Source organism: Chlorocebus sabaeus, chromosome 26, assembly GCF_047675955.1.
Source record: "Chlorocebus sabaeus isolate Y175 chromosome 26, mChlSab1.0.hap1, whole genome shotgun sequence".
Lineage (NCBI taxonomy): Eukaryota > Metazoa > Chordata > Mammalia > Primates > Cercopithecidae > Chlorocebus > Chlorocebus sabaeus.
The window spans coordinates 1,824,010-1,848,139 of record NC_132929.1 but is presented as its reverse complement, the minus strand read 5'-3'; the positions used below and the strand labels follow the sequence as shown (position 1 = coordinate 1,848,139).

General features: G+C 41.0%; 1 protein-coding gene across 2 annotated transcripts in view; it reads left to right on the top strand.

The window, feature by feature from the left end:
- Positions 1-24,130, top strand: part of GABRA5 (gamma-aminobutyric acid type A receptor subunit alpha5) — an 81,734-nt gene that overhangs the window by 23,196 nt on the left and 34,408 nt on the right. For both annotated transcript variants that reach the window (XM_008017338.3, XM_008017339.3), the window contains exon 7: positions 23,864-23,946. In XM_008017338.3, coding sequence (XP_008015529.3) covers positions 23,864-23,946 — 83 coding nt within the window. The remainder of the gene's footprint in view (positions 1-23,863; positions 23,947-24,130) is intronic.

Below are 24,130 nucleotides of genomic sequence, written 5' to 3'. Positions count from 1 at the left end.
CTTGGCAATTATATTTTAATCTCCTAGAGCCACTGTCTTTTTTTTTTTTTTTTTTTTTGGTTGGTTGGTTTTGGTTTTTTCTCTTTTCCAGTGCAGTATAGCCAGCTGCGGGGTCTGTTTCGTTCCTACTTGAAAATGGCTAGTAAATATACATATTCCTTGGATGGCCTCTTGGGGGCAGCATTGTCACATTTTTGCTTCATGATTGGTATCAAACAGCATATAGGTAAATATCAAATAGCATAATAGGTAACTTGGATACATATATATCTGGAAGTTTTGAACTAGACACTGAGATGTGTTTGTATATATATACAAGCATGCATAGCTATACATTGTCAAGTTCAAAGTGTCAAGTTCAAAGCTTCTTTCGTGAAACCAGATGTATTGGCTGACTGGCAATTTTTAAGGTAACACATTTTATATTGGCAAGAAGCAAAATATGATTTAAAAATTTGTAAAACATAGAAAATTACAAAGTGTGGAATATGGTTATGATAACACCAAGACCAAAGATAATTAATTTTGGTGTGTATCATGTTTATATGTCTCTGCGTATAGACATACATGAATACATATGTGTATGCCTGTGTATGCACATATAGTCTCCTATAGTTTTTGAGTGGCCTCATTCACTGAAAACTTTTGTGAATAGCTTTACAACTTAAAATACACAGCATTGAAAAAACATTTTCCCATGTCATTAAACATTGTTTTGAAATTTTGTGATGTAGCACTTCCCATCATGTGATTATACTGTGTTTATATGATTTCTGTAAAAAATTCATGATACATCTGTTTTTTTCTCTGTGATAACATTCTGGTCCAAGCACCTACATACATCCTTTGAACAAATCCCAGGAATTGGACAAAACATACATTTTTGATATTAATACGAATTTTCAAACTGTTCTCTAGAAAAATAGTACCAGTTTCACTTCCCTCAACAGTGAGAGTAGAGACCATCTATTACTTCTTCTCTGGCACCTTATATATAAAAATGAAAATGAAGTTTCCGCCTATTTTGCTACATGAGATCCAATTAGCCAGTCCATTAAAAACCATACATAACATTTACTCATCTCAAGATTTGTAGTCATTTCAATTTTTTTTTTTTTGCCTTGGGACATGCACAGAGCTCCCTTGCTCAGACTTAATTTGGAATGAGCCTTGTTCCCAAGATTGGAGACACGGAGCCTGCCTGGGACACCACTGCCCTTTCCTCTGTCTAGTCCCACTGAGCTCCCCGTAGGCACAAACCCACATCCTCCCTCATGTCCTCAGTCACTGAAGACAGAGACTTTGCACCAGCCTGCTGTGCAAACCCTGGGCACACTGCCTTTGACTTCCCAGCTGAAGTTCTGTGTTCCCCGCAGCGCGTCTTTTGGACATATATGTCTCAATCATGTATGACATATGTATGACACACATGTCCTGTGTAATTCCATATATTCCATGTCATTCCAGCACTGGGCACTCAGGAGGAACTTATGTGTGCTTGTGAATGAATGAACCATAATGGAATGAATGAGATCTCCTTTTCCTATATGAGGCCATCTCACCACCCAGACCCTAGTATGAGGGACTTGGAAAGAGATCCAGAGAATGTCTGGTTCACAGACATGTTCTGTGCTTAGGTTTTTGCCACTTTAATAAAGAGTCAGATTTATTTTTGCTAAAATTGTACTTGCAGCATACAAATGAGGACATTTCAACACACATTTCTTACATATTTGGTTGGAAAACGTGACCAGACACACTCTGGGCCTGTTGAGAAGGCCATCAGTCTGCAGCCACTGCAGGCAGTTCCGTCTGGCCAGGCCATGCTTTGGACTGTCGGGCACACATCTCACACAGGACCACATCACCCTTTGCAAATGGACCATCTCCAGCACATATTTGCTTTCTTAGGTCCTGACCCCACAAAGGCTGCAGACATCCTCGTCCTAGTGGGAGAGGAACCTCAACTTCAGAAATAGAAACCCATTTAAACTGCATAACACCTTAACATTTGGTAGTATGTTTATCCCCCTTCACAGATGAGATAAATGAAACAGGTAAAATGAACACATGGTAATTAACCCATCGATAACGTCCAAATGCCAAACCTCCTGGCCTATCCCTATTTCCATAGATAGAATATACATCAAGCATGCAACAGGAAGCTGTGCGCGCTATTCAGCCACGGGGATTGAAAATAACGTCCACGAGGTGGCGCCGTGGCCTCGTGCATCGAGGGGAAGACAGGCAGGAGGGCGTTCTAGGGCCCCGCTAAAGCCCCGGATTCCCGGAAGCACGTCCAGGGAAGACAAAGTGCTGCACGTCTGCAGCGTGTTCCCGAGCTGCTTGGCGGGTCTGCGCGGCCTTGAGGTTGCTCAGAGCCAGGGAGCCCGCGCTCAGCCCCAGATCCTCCCTAGTGTGCAGCCAGCCTGCACCTCCACCGCGCTTCCGGACCCCAGAGCCCCGAGTCCGGGCCGCAGCGCTGCCGCAGGCATCCCTCGCCTCCCGGCCAGCGGGGAAAGGTGAGCCCCGTGACCCGCTCTGCTCATTTCCCTCTGACGGTGGTCCCCGTAGCAGGCCGAAGCTGCTGGTCTCATCTCCTGCACGCTCTCCGTTTGGCCTTGGGCTCAAATGCCCCATAAACGCCGGCCAAGCGCCCCGGGTGGTGGAAAATTCGGAGCAGCCGCCGCCTGGCAGGAGTGAGGCTGATGCAACTGGGATTTCCATGTTTACCCTGAGAACAGTTAGGCGTTTGCCCCGCGCTGCTGGAGAAGGGAGACTTGGCAGAGGCCTCCGGGCCCAGCGTGGTTCCCTGTTGGCCCGGAATCCGGCGTTGCGGTGGTCTTCCCTCCTATCATTTGCGCTGTCTGAAACGGCGACTAGACGTTTATCACCCTTTAAGGTCGAAAAACATTAATAATCCGGGTCCCCCGTCGTGCCAGCCACATTGCCCGCAGTGGGTAGCCGGCTGTGAACGGTGGCTTCCGCGCTGGCGGGCAGTGTGGACAGCGCAGTGGGCTACCCAGCCCCGAGGAAATGCAGCCCCGTGGCGGCCCCAGGCGCCCTTCTCCGGGCCCTGCCCAGCCCGCGCCCCGGGGCCCGCAGTGGAGGCCGCCTTCCCCGGGCGCGCACGTGACCTGCGAGTCCGCGGACACAGGGAAGATTTTTTTTTTGAGACGGAGTCTGGCTCTGTGGCCCAGGCTGGAGTGCAGTGGTGCATCTCGGCTCACTGCCAGCTCCGCCTCCCGGGTTCACGCCATTCTCCTGCCTCAGCCTCCCGAGTAGCTGGGACTACAGGCGCCGCCACCATGCCTGGCTAATTTTTTTTTTTGTATTTTTAGTAGAGATGGGGTTTCACCGTGTTAGCCAGGATGATCTCAATCTCCTGACCTCGTGATCTGCCCGCCTCAGCCTGCCAAAGTGCTGGGATTACAGGCGTGAGCCACCGCGCCCGGCAACACAGGGAGGATTTAAAAGATTTCGAGGCACGTTAGAGCATTTATGCTACAATCTTTTAACGGAGGCGATTTTTCTAGAGCATTTTATAAGTTTGAATGAGTCCCAGCTACTCGGGGGGCTGAGGCAGGAGCATCGATTGAACCCGGGAGGCGGAGCTTGCAGTGAGCCGAGATGACGCCCCTGCACTCCAGGCTGGGCGACACAGCGAGGCTCCATCTCAAAAAAAAAAAAAAAGAAAGAAAAAAAAAAGAAACAGAAAATATAAGTGAAAAGAGTTTTTTCACAGCATCCAGGCCAGAGATATTCATGTAGCCACTGTTGGCCCTGCTGGGTACAGTCTCCCTGAGAGCTGGACCAGCCTCCCCCTGCCTCCACGCACAGTGGCCCGGATCCCCTTCCACCCTTCCCTGCACCCTGTGGTCGCACGTTCTTCCTCCCGGTTATCAGTGCCCGTTGCTCCCACCCTTCAGTCATTCCCCAGCCTCAAGTTGTCCTGGAACCAGGCACCCTCTGACCACTCCTTTGCCCTACATCATACAGAGTTTTCAATGATTTGGAATGTTTTTTCTTCCTTTTTAAGGGCTCTGAAGTGTCTTTGTGTAAGTGTGTTCATGTTGTCTCCAAAGAAACAAACATTTATTGGTGTCTCTGCAAGGTAGCCAAAAATAGCTTTACAGGCCGGGCATGGTGACTCACGCCTGTAATCCCGGCGCTTTGGGAGGCCGAGGCGGGCGGATCACGAGGTCAGGAGATCGAGACCATCCTGGCTAACACGGTGAAACCCTGTCTCTACTAAAAATACAGAAAATTAGTTGGGCGTGGTGGCGGCGCCTGTAGTCTCAGCTACTCGGGAGGCTGAGGCAGGAGAATGGCGTGAACCCAGGAGGCAGAGCTTGCAGTGGGCTGAGATTGCACCACTGCACTCCAGCCTGGGTGACAGAGCGAGGCTCAGTCTCAAAAAAAAAAAAAAAAGTAGCTTTACAAAAGAGGTGTATGAAATAGGACATAATTTCTCTCAGAAATTCAAATGTTTTAACCCTGCTTTAAAATCTCGCTGACCAGCAATCATGATTTAAGTAATTGGAGTAGATTTCCTCATGGTCTGTGTCAGTCTCTCTCTTCCATCATATGTCAGATTTGTCAGGCCAGAAACCCAGTGGGTTTTAATTAATTAAATGAAAATTAATTGGATATGACTATGGACTGAATTCTGTTGCTTCCAATTTTTTTTTTCCAGGGGAAGAACAAATAATGTTTACTAGAAATAAACAATCACAAGACTTTCTCCATCTTTTAATTTAACCAGGTCCGTGTGTTAGGCAATTACTACTTTGCAATAATTTTTATTATTTCAATTTATAGTACTCCAAAATAGGAGTTGGTAGGTCTGTTTTTACAATGAGAACTGCTAATGTGATTATACACACTGGCCTAAAGATGTTGAGAGAGTATAGGAAGGAAAAAAGAAATTGCTGCGGTAATGAGTGTGAATTAAACATCAGAAGGACGCTAACGTACCACCTGGTTAACCCAGTCATCACCAAGTTGGCCAAAAGTGATACAGCAAGTACTTCTATCACTGCTACATTTCCTCAGGTGATTTATTTTTCTGTATGTTTTCAAAAAGTTTTATTATGTGAATTTAAGCAGTGTAAATTAATATGTAGAGAAAAAAATCTCTACATTTGAGAGATGTAGAGATGTAGATTTTTACATCTCTAGATGTAAACACATTTACAACACACCCCTTATGACAGCACCTACCGACAGAAAGTTCCCTTCACTGCCATTATCATAGCGAATACATGAGTGTGAATTTTAACCAGCCAAAGCAGCTATGTGACGTGACTTTGTTGCTTCCAGATTCTTAAGTCCTAACCTCTCAGTTGTCAGAGTATGACTGCATTTGGAGATGGGGTTTGAAAGAGGTAATTAAATGAATTTGAGGTCATTAGGAAGGGCCCTTATCCAATATTGACCGGATTCTTATGCGATGAGGAGAATATTAGGACACAGGCACACACGCAAGGAAGACCACGCGAGGACACAGGAGAGGACAGCCATCTGCAAGCCAAGCTCAGAGGCCTCAGAAGGAACCATCCCTGCCGACACCTTGATCTCAGATTTCTACCTCCAGAATGTGGGAAAATACATCTGTAGGTTAAGCCACCCAGCCTGTGGTACTTTGTAATGGCAGCCCCAGCAGAGTACTACAGAAGCAATGAGAAGCTCCAGTGCTGTGCAAAGGAAGAGCCCTGACTCGGCGGATCTGCTGCACCAGCTTCACCCTCAAGGTGTCAATCCATTTCTTTACAAACTCAACAGGAGTACAAGTTCCTCCTTGATAACTCTTAAAGTTTCAAGATTCAAATGTCTTTCAGTCTTAAAGAGGGTGGAACAAGATACCTCTCGTTACTTTCTCTGTTACACGTCAGCTCCTCCATCACAAGTCTCTGATTCTTTGCTGCACTGACTTAAAAGAAGTAGACCGGCCGGGCGCAGTGGCTCAAGCCTGTAATCCCAACACTTTGGGAGACCGAGACGGGCGGATCACGAGGTCAGGAGATCGAGACCATCCTGGCTAACAAGGTGAAACCCCGTCTCTACTAAAAAATACAAAAAACTAGCCGGGCGAGGTGGCGGGCGCCTGTAGTCCCAGCTACTCGGGAGGCTGAGGCAGGAGAATGGCGTGAACCCGGGAGGCGGAGCTTGCAGTGAGCAGAGATCCGGCCACTGCACTCCAGTTTGGGCGACCGAGCGAGACTCCATCTCAAAAAAAAAAAAAAAAAAAAAAAAAAAAAGAAGTAGACCAGTCAACATCACTTGTCAAACATCCCCTGTGTCCCAGGGATGCAACTGGCCCACCGGGAAGCTGTTTAGTGCCCATTTTATCACACTGTTTTCTAAAAAAAATGCATCTCTTCCAAGATCATGACACTTGGACACTGGTAACCCTGAGCTCAATAATTTAAACGATGGCAAGAACAACCTGAAACCTTTCCTCATTCACAGAAACTCCAGATGGTCCCAGAATATTTGCCTGGCCACTTAGGGGGAATGAGAAACTGACATAAAATGAGTTGCCATGGTAGAAAATAGAGCATTTTTAAATGTGCAGTGGAAAGAAGAGATTTAGGGTCAGATCACTTTAATAGAAATTGAGAAGAACGCTACTGATTGGCAGATAGGTGGAAAATTGCTGTCAAGTCTCCAAGTATGGAAAAACAAATCCTGTGCTCAGTGATTCAAGGCCTATGGGAAACTTAACCCAAATATTTGCACATTGGAGGATGCTGTACAGCTGTGCTGGTGAGTCTACCCTCAGGTGGGCTTCTGAGTGTCACTTTATACATCAAATTTCTATCCACCCCCACCCATACGCTTCAACAAGCACCCTTTCTCTCCACTCCCCAGAGGGGGATGTGGTGCCATCATTTGAAAGAGTCTGGGTTGTTAAAACAAAGTGCTTAAATGGCATTAACAATATCAGCTCAAATTATTCATTCATTGTCAGAGGCATTCAGAATTGTGGAAGAGGAGATCCAGGGATTGAAAGCTCCAACACCTGTAGGGTGAAAGACTGGCACCTGTGGGCAGGGACCCCGTCTTCGCATCCCCAGTCAGCATTCCCTCTGACCTGCCTGTAAGCCCAACAAGCTATGGGCTTTCTCGTTGCCATTTCATTTACCCAATCTTTACTTCCTTTTTTCAGTTACCTTTGGGCTTAGCGTGCTCTTTTATTTTTCTAGTTCCTTAATGTGTAAAAATTCAGTTATCAGTTGAAATCTTTTTTCTTTTTTAATGTAGGCATTCAGAGCTATAAATTTGACTCCAAGCACTGCTTTTGCTAGTCCCATAAGTATTGATAACTTGGGTTTTTGTTTTCATTTATCTCAACATTTTTTTCTTTTTTTAGGGACAGGGTGCCATCATAGCTCACTGCAGCCTAAACTCCTGGGCTCAAGTGATCCTCCCACCTCAGCCTTCCAAGTAGTTAGGCACATGCCACCATGCCCAGCTAATTTATTTTTATTTTTGTAGAGACAGGGTCTTGCTATATTGCCCAGGCTTGTTAGGAACTGCTGGTTTCAAGCAATTCTCCTGCCTTGGCTTCTTAAAGTGCTGGGATTACAGGTGTGAGCCACCATTCCTGGCCTCAAAAGTTTTTAAATTTCTCTTATAATGTATTCTTTGACCCATTTGTTATTTAGAAATGTGTTTAATTTCCATGTATTTGTGAATGTTTCACTTTTCCTTCTGTTATTGATTTCTAGTTTCATTACATTTGGTCAGAAGAGATACTTTGTATGATTTTAGATTTTTTAAGTATGAGATTTGTTTTGTAGTTGAACGGATTGTCTATCCTGGGCATGCTCCCTGTGCGCTTGAGAAGAATGTGTATTCTGCTTTTGTTGGATGGAGTGTTCTATATATGCCTGTTAAGTCCGGTTGGTTTATAGTATAGTCAAAATCTTCTTGTCAATGTTCTCTCTAGATATTCTACTCATTATTGAAAATGAGATATTGAGGTCTCCAACTGATATTGCAGAATAGTGTATTTTTCTTTGAAGTCTGTTAGTTTTGTCTGATATATTTTTGAGTTTCCATTTTGAGTTTCATATATGTTTATAATTTCTCTATATTTTGATGAATAGAGCCACTTTTTATCATGTAATATCTTTGTCTTTTGCAACAAATTTTGTCTTAAAGTTCTCTTTGGTTTTGATTTCAATGGAATGACTTTTTCATCCTTTCACTTTTGACTTTTTTATGGTTTGGAACTAAAATGAGTCTCTTGTACATGATAAAGAATTATTTTATATATCTATATTGATTCTGCCAATACCTGCCTTTTAATTGAAGTATTTAGTCCATTTACATTTAATATAATTGCTGAAAGGAAGGACTTTCTACCTTTTTTCTATTTGCTTTCTGTATTTCTTACTCATTTCTTGTTCTATAATTCTTCCATTTCTTCCTTCTTTTTTGTTTTTTTTTTTAGTGTACCACTTTAATTTTCATCTAATTTTTTTACTGATATTTTAAAATTTTTCACTTAGTGCTTACCCTGCAGAATAAAATTAACATCTAAATTTATAACAATATAGTTTGGGTTAAAACCAACTTAGTTTCAGTCATATATAAAAAACTTTGCTCCAATAGTTCTGTCCTCCCATTGTTATTGTCATAAATTGTATCTTTTCACATAGTTTGTATAACATAGATTTGTAATTGTATATTAACATAGATTTACAATTATTATTTTATGCATTTGTATTTAAAATCATATTGGATAAAAATGAGTTACAAATCAAAAATATCATCACACTGATTTTATATTTACCTATGTCATTACCGTTACTGCTGTTCTTGATATGGTTTTGAGTTATCCTCTTGTGTCCTTTTATCTCTGCCTAAAGGATTCCTTTGGCATTTATTATATGGCAAGTCTTATAGCAACAAACTCCCTCAGTTTTTAAAGAATGTATTTTTAAAAGAATTTCATTTTTGGAGCAGTTTTAGGTTTACAGACAAATTAAGAATATGGTACAGAGATTTTCCATAAACCCCTGTCCCCACATATGCAGAGCTTCCCTCCTTACACATCCCCAACCAGAGTGGCACATATGTTACAATCGATGAACCTAAATTGACACATCATTATTACCCAAAGTCCATACTTTACTTTAGGGTTCACTCTTGGTGGTGTACGTTCTGTGTGTTCAGACAAAATTATAATGACATGTACTCACCATTATGATATCTCGGAGTATTTTTGCTGCTCTAAACATCCTCTGTGCTCCACTTATTTTTATCCCTCCCTCCCCTGAACCCGTGACAACTACTGACTTTTTTACTCTCTTTTATAGTTTTGCCTTTTCCCAGAATGTCAAATAGTTAGAATCATACCGTGTGTCATGTTTTCAAACTGGCTTACTTTACTTAGTAAAATGCATTTAAGTTTCCTTGGCATAACTCTGCATTATTTGCATATACTATAGTTTATCCATTCATCTATGGAAGGACATCTTGATTGCTTCTGAGTTTTGGTAGTTATGAATAAGGCTGGTATAAACATTCTTGTGAAGGCTTTTGTGTAGACATAAGTTTTCAATTTCTTTGGGTAAATACCAAGAGCACAATTCCTGGATCATACAGTACGAGTTTGTTTAGTTTTGTAAGAAGTTGCCAAGCTGCCTTCCAAAGTGGCTGAGACAATTTGCATTCACGTCAGCAGTTAATGAGCAAGTGTCTCTTGCTCCACATCCTCTCCAGTGTTTGCTATTGGCAGTGTTCTGGATTTCGGCCATTTTAGTAGATGTGTAGTGATATCTCAATGTTGCTTTAATTTGTATTTTTCTGATGACATATGTCTTGGAGCATCTTTTCATATGCTTATTTGTCATCTGTATCTTTTTTAGTAAGATGTTTGTTAAGGTCTTTTATCATTTTTTAATTGGGTTATTTGTTTTCTTTTTCTTTTTTTTTTTTTTTTTTTTGAGACGGAGTCTTGCTCTGTCGCCCAGGCTGGAGTGCAGTGGCCGGATCTCAGCTCACTGCAAGTTCCGCCTCCCGGGTTTACGCCATTCTCCTGCCTCAGCCTCCCGAGTAGCTGGGACTACAGGCGCCCGCCATCTCACCAGGCTAGTTTTTTTTTTTTTGTATTTTTTAGTAGAGACAGGGTTTCACCGTGTTAGCCAGGATGGTCTCGATCTCCTGACCTCGTGATCCGCCCGTCTCGGCCTCCCAAAGTGCTGGGATTACAGGCTTGAGCCACCGCGCCCGGCCTATTTGTTTTCTTATGATTGAGTTTTATGAGTTCTTTGAATATTTTGGATAATTTGGATAACAGCCCTTTGTCATATATGCCTTCTGCAAATATTTTCTCCTACTGTGTGACTTGTCTTTTCATTCTTTTCACAGTGTCTTTCACAGAACAGAAATGTTTAATTTTAATGAAGTTCGACTTATGAATTCTTACTTTCACAGATTGTGCTTTTGGTATCTCATCTAAAAAGTCATTACCAACCCCAAAGTCATTTAGATTTTCTCTTATGTTATAGGAGTTTTATAGTTTTGCATTTACCATGTAGATCTGTGATCCATTTTGAGTTAATTCTTGTGAAGAGTGTAAGGTTAGTGTCTAGATTCATCTTTATACACGTGCATGCCCATTTGGTCCAGCACTTGTTGAAAAGACTGTCTTGTCTTCAGTGTATGGTCTTTTGCTCCTTTGTCACATATCAGTTGACTGTATTTTTGGGTGTCTATTTCTGGACTCTCTTCTCTTCTATGTATCTGGTTGTCTATTCTTTCACCACTTCTACACTGTGTTGATTACTATAGCTTTATAAGTCTTGAATTGGGTGGTGTCGGTCCTCTGACTTTGTTCTTTTCCCTCAATATCATTATGGCTCTTCTGGATCTTTTGCCTCTCCATATCAATATTAGAATCAGTTTGTTAATATCCACAAAACAACGTGCTTGAATTTTGATTGGCATTGCATAGCATCTGTAGATCGAGTTGAGAGGAACTGAAATCTTGACAATATTGAGTCTTCCTATGAATGAACATGGAATTTCTCTCCATTTAGTTCTTTAATTTATTTATCAGAGTTTTCTAGTTTTTCTCCTAAATATTATATACCAATTTTGTTAGATTTATACCTAAAGATTTCACTTTGGGGTGCTAATGTAAGTTGTATTGTGTCTTTAAAATTTCATTTGTTCACTGCTGATATATAATAAAATAATTGACTTACATACATTGACCTTGTATCTGCAAGCTTACTCTATTCATGTATTAGTTCCAGGACTTTTCTGTTGTTGATTTTTTCAGATTTTCTTTTTTTTTTTTTTGAGACAGAGCCTTGCTCTGTCGCCTAGGCTGGAGTGCAGTGGGGAGATCTCGGCTCACTGCAAGCTCCGCCTCCCGGGTTCACGCCATTCTCCTGCCTCAGCCTCCCGAGTAGCTAGTAGCTGGGACTACACCCAGCTAATTTTTTGTATTTTTAGTAGAGATGAGGTTTCACTGTGTTAGCCAGAATGGTCTCGATCTCCTGACCTTGTGAGCCGCCCCCCTTGCCTCCCAAAGTGCTGGGTTTACAGGCGTGAGCCAATGCGCCCGGTCCTCTTTCATATTTTCTACATAGAGGAGCATGTCATCTGTGCTCAAGGGCAATTTTGTTTCTTTTTTTCTTTAATCTACATAACTTTTACTTCCTTTACTTGTCTTACTACATTAGCTAGAACTTTCAGTATGATGTGGAAACGGTAGTGAGAGTAGACATCCTTGCCTTGTTCCTGATCTTAGTGAGAAAGCTTTTAATTTCTCACTATTATGATGTTAGCTGTAGGTTTATGGTAGATTTAAAAAAAATCAAGTTGAGGAAGTCCGCCTATGTTCCCAGTTTACTGAAAGTTTGTATCATGAACACGTATTAGATTTTTGTTAAATGCTTTTTCTGCATCTATTAATATGAACATGTGATTCTTCTTGTTTAGTCTGTTGATGTAATGGATTAATTGATTTTTGTTTTTTTTAAAACCTTCATATGAGGTTCAGGGGTACATGTGCAGGTTTGTGGTATAGATAAACTGTGTCACAGTGGTTTGTTTACATATTATTTTGTCACCCTGGTATTAAGCCTAGTAGCCAACAGTTATTTTTCCTGATCCTCTCCCTCATCCCACCCTCCACCCTCAAGTAGGCCCCAGTGTCTGCTGTTCCTCTCATTGCATCCATGTGTTCTCATCATTTAGCTCCCACTTATAAGTGAGAACATGAACATGTGGTATTTGGTTTTCTGTTGCTGTGTCAGTTTGCTAAGGATAATGGCCTCCAGCTCCATCCATGTCCCCATAGAGGATATGATCTTCTTTTTGTCACTGCATAGTATTCCATGGTGTATATGTACCACATTTTCTTCATCCATTCTAACTTTGATGGGCATTTAGGTTGGTTCCATGTCTTTGTATTGTGAATCATGCTGTAATGACTGTAAGTGTGCATGTGTCTTTATAACAGACTGGTTTATATTCCTCTGAGTATATACTCAGTAACAGAATTGCTGGGTCAATTATATTTCTGCCTCTAGGTCTTTGAGGAATTGCCCCACTGCTTTCCACAATGGTTGAACTAATTTACACTCCCACCAACAGTGTATCAGCATGCCCCTTTCTCCACAACCTCACCAACATCTGTTATTTTTTGACCTTTTAGTAATAGCCATTTGACTGATGTGAGATGGCATCTCATTGTGGTTTTGATTTGCATTTCTCTAATGATCAGTGATATTTAGCTTTTTTCATATACTCGTTGGCAACATGTATGTCTTTTGAAAAGTGTCTGTTCACGTGCTTTGTCCACTTTTTAATAGGATGTTTTGTTTTTTTTTTCTTGTAAATTTGTTTAAGTTCCTTATAGATTCTGGATATTAGACTTTTGTCAGATGCATATTAGACTTTTGCAGACATTTTCTCCCATTCTGTAGGTTGTCTGTCTGCTCTGTTGATAGTTCCCTTTGCTGTGCAGAAGCTCTTTAGTTTAATTAGATTCCATTTGTTCATTTTTGCTTTTTGTTGCAATTGCTTTTGGTGTCTTTGTCATGAAATCGTTGCCCATTCCTATGTCTAGAATGGTATTGCCTAGGTTGTCTTCTAGGGTTTTTATAGTTTTGGGTTTTACTTTTAAGTCTTTAATCCATCTTTAGTAGACTTTTAAGTATATGCTGTAAAAAAGGGGTCCAATTTCAATCTTCTGCATATGGCTAACCAGTTATCCCAGCACTATTTATAGGGAGTCATTTCTCCATTGTTTATTTTTGTCAGTTTTATTGAACATCAGATGGTTGTAGGTGTGTGGCCTTATTTCTGGGCTCTCTGTTCTGTTCCATTGATCTATGCAATCTATTTTTGTACCAGTACCATGCTGTTTTGGTTACTGTACATCTGTAGTATAGTTTGTAGTTTGGTAGTACGATGTCTCCTGCTTTGTTCTTTTTGCTTAGTATTGCCTTGGCTATTCAGGCTCTTTTTTGATTCCATATGAATTTTAAAATAGTTTTTCTAGTGCTGTGAAGAATGTCATTGGTTGGTTGATAGGAAATAGTGTTGAATCTGTAAACTGCTTTCAGCAGTATGGCCATTTTAGTGATATCGATTTTTCCTATCCATGAGCATGGAATGTTTTTCCATTTGTTTGTATTGTTTCTGGTTTCTTTCAGCAGTGTTGTATAGTTCTCATTGTAGAGATCTTTCACCTCCTGGGTGAGCTGTATTCCTAGGTATTTCATTTTTTTGTGGTAATCATGAATGGGATTACATTCCTGATTTGGCTTTTGGCGTGACTGTTCCTGATGTATAGGAATGCTACTGATTTTTTATGTTGATTTTGTAGCCTGAAACTTTGTTAAAGTTATTTATCAGCTGAAGGTGCTTTTTGGGCTGAGACTATGGGGTTTTCTAGATGTAGGATCATGTCATCTGCAAACAGGGGTAGTTTGACTTCCTCTCTTCCTATCAGGATGTCCTTTATTTCTTTCCCTTGCCTGATTGCTCTGGCCAGGACTTCCAGTACTATGTTGAATAGGAGTAGTGAGAGAGGGCATTTTTATCTTGTGCCAGTTTTCAAGGAGAATTCTGGCAGCTTTTGCCCATTCAGAATTATGTTGACTGTGGGTTTGTCATAGATGGCTCTTATTATTTTAAGGCAATACATAGTTTATTGAGAGCTTTTAACATGAAGGGTACATTAACTGATTTTGGAAAGCTCCCTCAGCAGCTATTTATCTGGAATATCATAATTTCTTCTTCATTTTGAAGGATCATTTTGTTAGAAATAGAATTCTTGGTTAACAAGTTTTTTTTTTCCCAGCACATTTAGTATTTCCTCCCACTACCTCTGGGCTTCCATGGTTTCTGATAGAAATCACCTATTAATGTTACTTAGGATCCCTTGTGCATAAATTGCTTCTATCTTGCTGCTCTAAAGAGTCTCTCTTCATCTTTGGCTTTTGAAAGTTTGATTATAATGCATCTCAGTCTGGATTTCTTAAATTTATACTACTGGAAGATCATTGAGTTTCTTTTCCTTCATAAAATTTGGGACATTTTCAGCCATATTTTTTTTTCAAATATTCTTTCTGTCCCTTTCTTCTTTTTCTCTTGTTCTGGAACTCCCATTATGCATAATTTAATACTGTTGATGAGGTCTTGTTAAGTCTGTTAGACTCTGTTCATTTTTCTTCAGTGTTTTCTTTCTGCTCCTCAGAATGGATAATTTCATTTACTTGTCTTCAAATTTGCTGAATCTTCATCTTTATTCTACCTGAACAATCCACTATTGAAACCTTCTAGTGATTTATTTACTTCAGTTGTTGTTTTTTTTTTTTTTCATCTCCTGAAGTTTTTTGGTTCTTTTCATAACTTCTTTTTATTTATATTCTCTATTTGTTGAGACATTTTTCTCCAGGTTTCCTTTATTTTCTTATTTCTTGTTTCTTTTAGATCTTTGATATTTAAGACAGTTGATTTAACATGTTTTCTAGTAAGTCTAATGTCTGTGTGTTCTCAGAGACAGTTTTCATTCATTTATTTTTCCCTTTGAACAGGCCATTGTTTCTTTGATTTCTTTTGTTTTTTTTCTTCAAAACAGGACATTTTGATTATTATAATGTGGTGACTCTGGATGTTATATTCTCCCTTGTCCATAGTGTTTTTTGTTTGTTTGTTTGTTTATGCCTGTTGTGATTATTGTTGTTTGCTTGGTTGGTGTGTTTTTGAGCTAATACTGTAAAATCTGTATTGTTTGTTCTATGGGGCTACTCTTTCCTTAGTTCATTGGTCAACTAATGACTTGACAGACATATTTTTAATGCCTGAAACCAAAATTTAAAAACCAAAACAATTAAAACCTCTCTCAGTCTTTGCAGATAGGGTCTGCATGCATGTTGAAACACTCTTTCAGTGCCTAGCCAGATAGTTTACAACATTGCTATAACTTCACTTTCTTCTTGTGTGGAGTTTGAACGTCAGCCAGACGTGAAAACTTTGGGTCTTTTTAGGTATTTTTTTAGTATGTGTCCATCCCTGGGCATGCATGTGACCACTTAGATTTCCTGGTATAAGTGGGAATTTTATAGCCCTTGTTCTTTATGTATACCTTTCCCCAGTCTCTTCTTTCCTAGCTTTATGATGAAATAAATGCTTTTATTTCTTAAAGTTAAACTTTGAATTTTATTTTGAGAAAGAACCTTTTTTGTGGATTTGTGCTATTTCTCTTTTGTAGTAATTTTTAAAAAATCATTCAGGCTTATGTGTATTTTCCTACATTTGATCTGTTAAGAAGATTTATTGTGGGGTGTGTAGATGCACATAACAAATTAAACAAAAATATTTCCATTTCATGTCAATTGTTACGATGCCCTCCTGAGAAACATGAGCATTAGAAAAAAGCAACAGCTATGTTAATCAAAATAGATCAATATACTTTATCTCTCTTTTGGATAAGAAATATACTAACATCTCAAAATTATCAAACTTATGCTGGTTTTCCCAACATAAATAGGAATTGCTGACATCTTATTTTCAGTGGCCCAAAAGGAATGAGACTCCTAATAGTGAAAAGCACAGTGAAAAGTTCTAGCCCAGTATAATTCTGGTGTTTGGTCTCGTGTATCTCCTTACTGCATGCAGGGATACAAAAGAAATCCATTAGCCTTAAAATAATTCATGAAATCTGTAATTCAAACTCAAAGTAAGTCGTAGAATTTGGATCTATTTTTAAAAAGGAGACAGTCACTTTGTTATCTCAATAGCAGATATTTTTAAAGCAAGGAAGTCTACAGTAATATAAACCAACACGTGGATCATTTTAGTGTATTCTTATTTGAAAGTTTTAAAATTTCAGTAATACATTAAGCTGATTTTTACAAGCTTGCCCTTCACTGAGTTTTAATTCTATTACGTATAAAATAGGTCGCTGTACATTTTATTCTTCTAGCTCTCTGCTGCCTACTCCCCATTCCCGCCCCACAGCAGGACTTGATGTCTCATCTATTTCTTATCACAGGCAAAGCCCTGCTTTGGATTTGATGGGGTCAGGCTTAGTGCTAAGGTAAAGATCCCTTAGGAGATTGGTGAAGCAGGACAATCACAATGGCCAGGCCCTGAAAGAAACTAGGTCTGCAGTTCTTGTGTGGATCAAACACAACTGCAGTGGATCTACAACCGTCACAGAATGGCACCAGTACACACGTCACAGTCAGAAAAAAAGGCGAGGGAATTGCTGAACCTGGCAGTGACCTTTGGGTTCCAACATACACTGTTCCTGACTTACCAACGTTTCTGTTCCCAAAGTTCAGTTTTCATTTAGTTGACTGAGCTTCAGAATCCTTTTTTCCTTGAAATATTGTAAGCTGAAGCTAGGTTCCTAGAAAATCAAGCAATGCCTAACTACAGGTATACAAATAACACATATGGTTCATCATGATACTGATTGCATATAATAAAACAAATACATCGTGCATTCTGTTCCTTAATAAACAAGTTTGGAGTTATTTTTGTGAGCACAGCAGTACAGGGGAGAAAGGTCTAGCCAGGCAGGATTTAGGCATCAGGCAGGGCTCATGGGAAAGTTTCTGAAGGAGAAACAGGCCACCTGTATTGCTAGCATCAGTAAATTATTAAATATATATGTATGTATGTATGTATACATTTGTGTGTATGCCTATGTATGCCAGTTCTTTTTAATTGAATATTTGGATCAGTATCTCTTCATTTGCCAATCTTGATCTGAGTCAGTTGTAGGGAAACAGGCCTATAATCCTTACAGCTGGGTTTCCTTTCCAAGACATTCCACTCATAGCACACACTGTGCTCCCTGTGCATGCTGGGAATCTCCTCTTCCATCCTTGCTAAGGATGTGACTCAGGTGTAGAGTGAAAATTCACCAGCAGCATCCCTACTGGTGTGCTGAATAAGCCTTGCATAGATCTGCAGCTATGAGTATACCAGAGGCACCAGAGTCAGGCTGCAGCCCAATAGAAGAATAGTGCCTACCGTCACGCCAGCTGCAGAATGCCAAACCCTGTGTCTCCAAACCCTGCAGGCTTTCCGATGGCCACAGCTCTGGTGCACAGGAAGTTCTCTCTATTAAGCACTGGTGTGTTTTTTACAAGGCCTCACAGGACTAGACAAAAATCATGATGAAAGTAGCCTTATTTCTTTTCTGTAACATCAATCTTTAGATACTGTGTCGATACTGAATTTCAAGGGTCCCTAAATAAATTCCCTGTATTGCCTGAGAGTCACGGGTAGCATCTTCACAGGGAGGTCGTGTTTCCAGTAATTCCAGCTGAGGCACAGCATGCTGTTCAGTAACCGACCCAGCTAGGACGCCTCGCATGAGACGTCTATTTCATTATCAAAGTCGGAATTTTCACTGCAGTGAACGTGGTGTCAGCTACTTACAAACTGGCTAATATTACTAAATTTATTTGTCAACTTTGTGAAAATGATTTCAAAATATGCATAGGGCTGCTCTTCAGCACAATAACTGCTGGTCATTAGACTTGTGTGAGTTTCCTGTTGCTGCTTAACAAATTACTACAAACTTAGTGACTTTTCAACACCAATTGATTCTCTCACAGCACTGGAGACCAGAAGTCTGCAATGGGTCTTGTGTGTCTAAAATGCAGCTGTGGGCAGGACAGCCTCTCTTCTAGCTTCTCTAGGGGACAGTCTGTGTCCTTGCCTCTCCCAGCCTCTGGAGGGGCCAGGTTCCTTGGTTCATGGCCCTGCATCGCTATTGCTTCTGCTCCCGCCATCAGATTTCCTGCTCTGATTCTGACACTCCCATCCTCCTCTTCTACGTGGCCTCGTGATGACATTTATCCCACCCAGATAAACCAGGAAAACCTCCCATCTCTAAAGCTTTAACTTCACCATATCTGAAAAGTCTTTTGTGCTATGAGGGAAACATATTGACAGGTAGGAAGGGTTAGGATGTGCACATCTTTGGGTACCCCCATTTTGTCATAGCATCAATAGGAAATACAAATTTTGGCTTAAAACACAACAAAGTTGTTGTCTTGTAGTTCCAAAAAGGGTCCCAGGAGGCTACAGTCAAGCTGTTGGCAGGATTGCATTTCTTTCGAACGCTTTAGGGGAGAGGATGTTTCTTGCCTCTTCCGGTTTCTAGAGGACACTTGTATTATTAGACTCTTGGCCACTTTGCACTGGCCTCTGCTTCCTCATCACATGTCTTTCTCTGAATCTGACACTCTTGCTTCTCTCTTAGAAGGAGCCTTGTGATTATATTGGGGTCCCATGGAGAATCCAAGATTATCTCTCCATCCCAAGATCCTTCAATGAATCCCATCTGCAAAGGCCTTCTGCTGAATGAGGTGGCACACTCACAGGTTTGGGGTTTTGTGCATTGGCACATGGACATATTTGCAGTGCCATAATTTTGCCTGCCACTGTCACACCTACTGCACCGATGCAGGATTTCCATGAGAATGAAAAAGGCTTCGATTTGAAGAAGATTTTAGTAGAATTTTGGAGACTTTCTTCAGTCACCTCATTGTCATCGAACTGGTCATAGCCAAAGCCATTTTACCCTTTTTATACCTATCATTTATTTATGTCAGAGAATAAATGATTTTTTTTCTTTTTTTCACACAAGAAGACTGGACCAGAGATGTTAGGCAGTTTTACAAAGGTCACACAATTAGTTAATAGCAAAGCTACTCTAGAATTTGGCTGTTTTACCCATCATAAAGCACTCTTCAGCCATGAGCTGCTCCTGACCAAGCAGAGAGCTCTTTCGTGAGTTTAGGACCTTAAGCCCTCAATTGCGATGATATAAATCCGAGTTGAAGCAATTATCTTAAATTATAAAAATGCCCAACTGGGCATGGTGGCTCTTAATCCCAGCGCTTTGGGAGGCTGAGGTGGGTGGATCATAAGTTCAGGAGTTCGAGACCAACCTGGCCAACATGGTGAAAGCCCATCTCTACTAAAGATACAAAAATTAGCTGAGCGTGGTTGCGGGCGCCTGTAGTCCTGGCTACTAGGGAGGCTGAGGCAGAGAATAGCTTGAACCCGAGAGGTGGAGGTTGCAGTGAGCCGAGATCACGCCACTCGACTCCAGCCTGGGTGACAGAGCGAGACTCCATCTCAAAAAACAAACAAAACAAAACAAAAACAAGCAAGCAAACAAACAAAAAACCCTTCTTCTTATCCTAAAATCAAGATGCTCTTCAAAAATGGGACATTATGCTTCAATAAGTGAATGCTTGCATGTCTTAACAGAAATTGGAAGTAAAATGGAAATTGGACCTTTGGAAAACTGGATTCCTGGGTCTTCCAGTAATTCAGTGAAGTCTTTCCACAGTCAAGTTTCTTAACCTTTTGGGCTTGATTTTCTTTATCTAAAAAGTGAGGGTTTCAAGCAGGTGACCTGGCTGTCTCTCTCGCACTGTGACGGTCACCCACAGCACCGAGGCCTTGATCTCAGCTCTGTGTGGAGGCGGCTGGTTCCACATCAAGGCATTCCACGTTTCAAGAGCCCCGTGAATAGAAGGCCTTCTTTCACAGAGAGAGCCTTTGTGAGTGTTATAAAAGCATAGGCCATTTTTGAAATGTGTAGAGGGATCGAAAATTTAAATTTATTTCCTGACTGAGGCTGAAACAGTTCTTATTGAGAGATTTATCTGAATAAAACATTCATGTGTTAGAGGAGAGAAACTATCCTAGATGAAGTATACTTTCCTGAGGTTTAGAATTCTAATTCTAAGGAGCTCTATAAAATTGGGAGAAGTCACAAGGCTCTAATAATAGCGTTTATTGAGATGGTAATGTAAAAAAAAAGCTGTCTTTTTTACATTTTTACTGGAATTATTTTTTCTTTAAAACTGGCCTTTTTTGTAGATCCAGCTAAATGCTGTCCACCTGTGTTTGTGTACCCTCACTGCCCCCACCCTTGCGTGTACACACACACCCACCCAAACACACACACACACTCCTGCAACATGCTAAAAGCCAGCTCCTTGGTGTACATTCCTTGTTAGAATGCCATCTTTCAACATTGTCAGTGCAGTGATTTTCGGAAGGTGGGCAGTTCTCAGGGCCAAACAGCTAGAGTGAAGCTCACCATGGCAGAAAGAGTGGCTCTGGTCCCTTTATAAACACATGATGTTGGCCAGGAAAGGGGGAGGAACGAACCAGGAGCTGGCAGAGTGCCTCATGGGGCATTTGGGATGAGGTTTCCCTGGGGTCTGCTCTGAGAGTAGGGGCATGCAACAGAAACGTCAGGTCTGGTGCCTGCAGTGGCCTAGTGGATTGGAGCTGGACGCCAGCACAGAGCAAGGGGGCGGGGGTAACTCAGACTCTCCAAGTTGTCAAGAATTCAGCCCATAGACTGGCTTCTAGGCAGCCTCCAGACCCAGTGGGAAAGTGAGTGCCTGCCGGGGGCTGGCAGATATGTCTGTGTCTGGAGAGAAGACAGCCATCTCCACATCCACCCTGACGATGGTGTAGACCGTGTGGGGTTGTTAGTATCGTTGTCGGGAGACTCAGAGAGTAGAGCTAGGGCTGCTGGTTGAAGTCTTCAGTAGCACAGCTGGGCTAAGACAGTCGGGTCACTTGAAACGCCCTCCCCTCCACCCCACCTCAGACTGCTCCCGTGTGGGCCCCGCGTGCTCCTGTTAGAGCCGAGGCCACAGGCCAGCGCAAAGCGTGCCTCTCCTGATAAGTGTTCTCTAAACTCCCACAGTGCTGTTTCCTCGTGTGCTCATCTTCACATTTATTGCTATGTATCTAATCTTACAGCTTTGTATATACTTCCTATTTCCCAACTAAAGTCTTCCTTCTTAAGGAAATTCTAGATATTTTGAGCTCATTGTGATTTTGTCCCCAAGAACACATCTGACCCCTTGAGATTCTCTGCTCCAGTAACTGCATCACTTGACAAATTGCTTGAATTTGCTCACCACTATATAAAGTAACCTGTTTTCCTTTGTGTTGGCTGAATACCATCTGTATAGGCATTTTTTTAAAGTTCTAATTTTCCTAATTCCAGTAAGTTTTTTCTTTATTTACCTTACCAATTTCATAGTCTCTAATAACAGCCCTTTTTGATAATTTATGATTGAAGTGGTCAATTGCAGGCTATTTATCAGGTAAAATAGTATAAAAGTCCGGCAACAGCTAATTGAAAATGACACATACAGACAGAAACACACACATATGCATGCATGCTAGAATCAAATATTTAACCTTTCAATGTCATGATTATATAAAGATTTTGGTGATGGGGAAAGTACTTCTGCTCTAATGTTAGGTGTAAAGAAGACTGACTTATATACCAAGAATGAAAAGAAAATATATGTACATGTCGAAAAACTGAGGGCTAAATGAAGGTGAAATCATAAGTGAGGTGGTAGATGTTTATAATTTTCTTGTTATTCTAGGAATATGTGTGGAATATCATTTAAAAAATCCTCTCCCAGCCAGGTGCAGTGGCTCACACCTATAATCCCAGCACTTTGGGAAGCTGAGGCCAGCAGATCACCTGAGATCAGGAATTCGAGATCAACCCGGCCAACATGGTGAAACCATGATCTCTACTAAAAATACAAAATTTAGCCAGGTGTGGTGTTGGGCGTCTATAATCCCAGCTACTCAGGAGGCTGAGGCAGGAGAATTGCTTGAACCTGGGAAGTGGAGATTGTGGTGTGGCAAGATAGCACCAGTGCACTCCAGCCTGGGCAACAGAGCAAGACTCTGTCTCAAAAAAAAAAAAAAAAAAAAAAAAAAAAAATCCTCTCCCTGCCTGAATGTGAGACTTTTGTGTTGTGTTCTAGGTCATCTAACACACAGGCCTCTGTGAGTCACTCTATCTTTGGGGAAACTGTCCGTCAAAAGTTTTGGCAACAGAAGATTTCCTATCCTTGATGGACACGGACCTTCCTTCCACTGACATGTATTTTAGTTTCATTCAGAGAATGCACACATTGACTACTCAGTGTGCAATTACCGTGTGAATTATGTGCCCAATTTAACAGCAAAAGGTTAATCTATTTCACAGAAGGAAGTAGTAAAAGCAAAAATGGATGTTTACGTTTTGATTCTCACCCTAGGCTAATCAGGGACATTCAGTCTTAAATAACAAGGAATGAACAATAGCACTAATGTAACCTTGAATTATTATTTGCTCTAAAAATAGAATTATAACATGCACTCGAAGTTGAGCGTTTTGTATCTCCATCTTTCATTGTATGTAATCTCATTTATTTTAAATAATGGAAAGAAGAACTAAGGAACAGAAGATGGACTCATTAATAAAATTTAGAATCATCCCTAATTGGCAAAGGTGGTAGAGAAATGAAAGCACCACGGTGTGGCAGCTCTGGGAGTGCACTGGCTTCCTACAGAACAGAGCCCTGCCTATGCCGCGTGTGGTGGTGCCTTTCAGGGACCTCTGCAGCCAGGGCCAGGCAGCCTGGGTGATTGTCATGGCTCCAACACTGAGCAACTCTGCGTTCTTGGTCCCAAACTCCTTAATATCCACACCTCACTTTTCTTCTTTGTAAACTGAGATGGTCATAGCACCAGATCTCCCCGTGCTGTTAGGGTGAGATGAGTCAATGCAGGTAGAATCCCTCACAGGCTGCCTGGCACAGACATGCCAACTCTTGTTCCCATCACTGTTGTAGCTACCGGTGAGAGTGGTAGTGCTTGGTGAATTTGGAAGACTAGGCCTGGATTAAAAAATACTAATTCGGGTGTCCCAGAAGATTGTTATTACGGGTTCACTTACTATACAGTTTCATACTGGCCCATTACACAGTGGTTATAGCCAGGTTCTGGTCAAAATTTGGGCATGTAGGAAAACTCTGCGCTAAATGTACCACGTGAAGTTATAAGTGAAATAGTAGATATTTGTAATTTTGTTAAGCTTTTTCTGTATTTTCCCATATTCTACGAGTATATGTGCATTTATTCTACATTTATATTTTTTGAGCTTATAAGCCATTTTAGAAAATGCGTATGTTTTCAGTCCTGTCAAGGAAAGCTTTATGATAATGCTCAATAAGGGATAGGAAACAAGGAATAAATAACTTTTAAAGGCATCTTAAATTGTTTTACAGGCAGTAATGTATGTATAGACACACACCCTAAGCCACTGAACTGCTGAGTAGATTTGATTTAAGCCTTATTTCTGAATGATACTCACCTACAACACAAACTTACGTAATTTGGTGGGGTAGTTCAGATAATCTCATAAAAGACATTAAATTTTAAAAGTACTTAATATGGCTTTCTGGGACATGCTGGTGGCTCAGTGAATGGCTGGAGTGAGAGAGTCATTGAAAGGTCTTGATCTTTTATTTTTCAGCTTGACCATCTCTGCCGAGTGCCCCATGCAGCTTGAGGACTTCCCGATGGATGCGCACGCTTGCCCTCTGAAATTTGGCAGCTGTAAGTTGTTTTCACAAGTAAGAGCCTTGGACATATACTTTGGGGATCAATTCCACATTTATTCAGAAGAATTCAGGTTCTGCATATACATAAGCACCGTAGGATGCAGTCTGTTTAAGAAGCCTGGAGAGTGTTTTGCTCTCCCCAGACTAGCTTTCTTGTTTGTAAAATGGGGTCATTAACA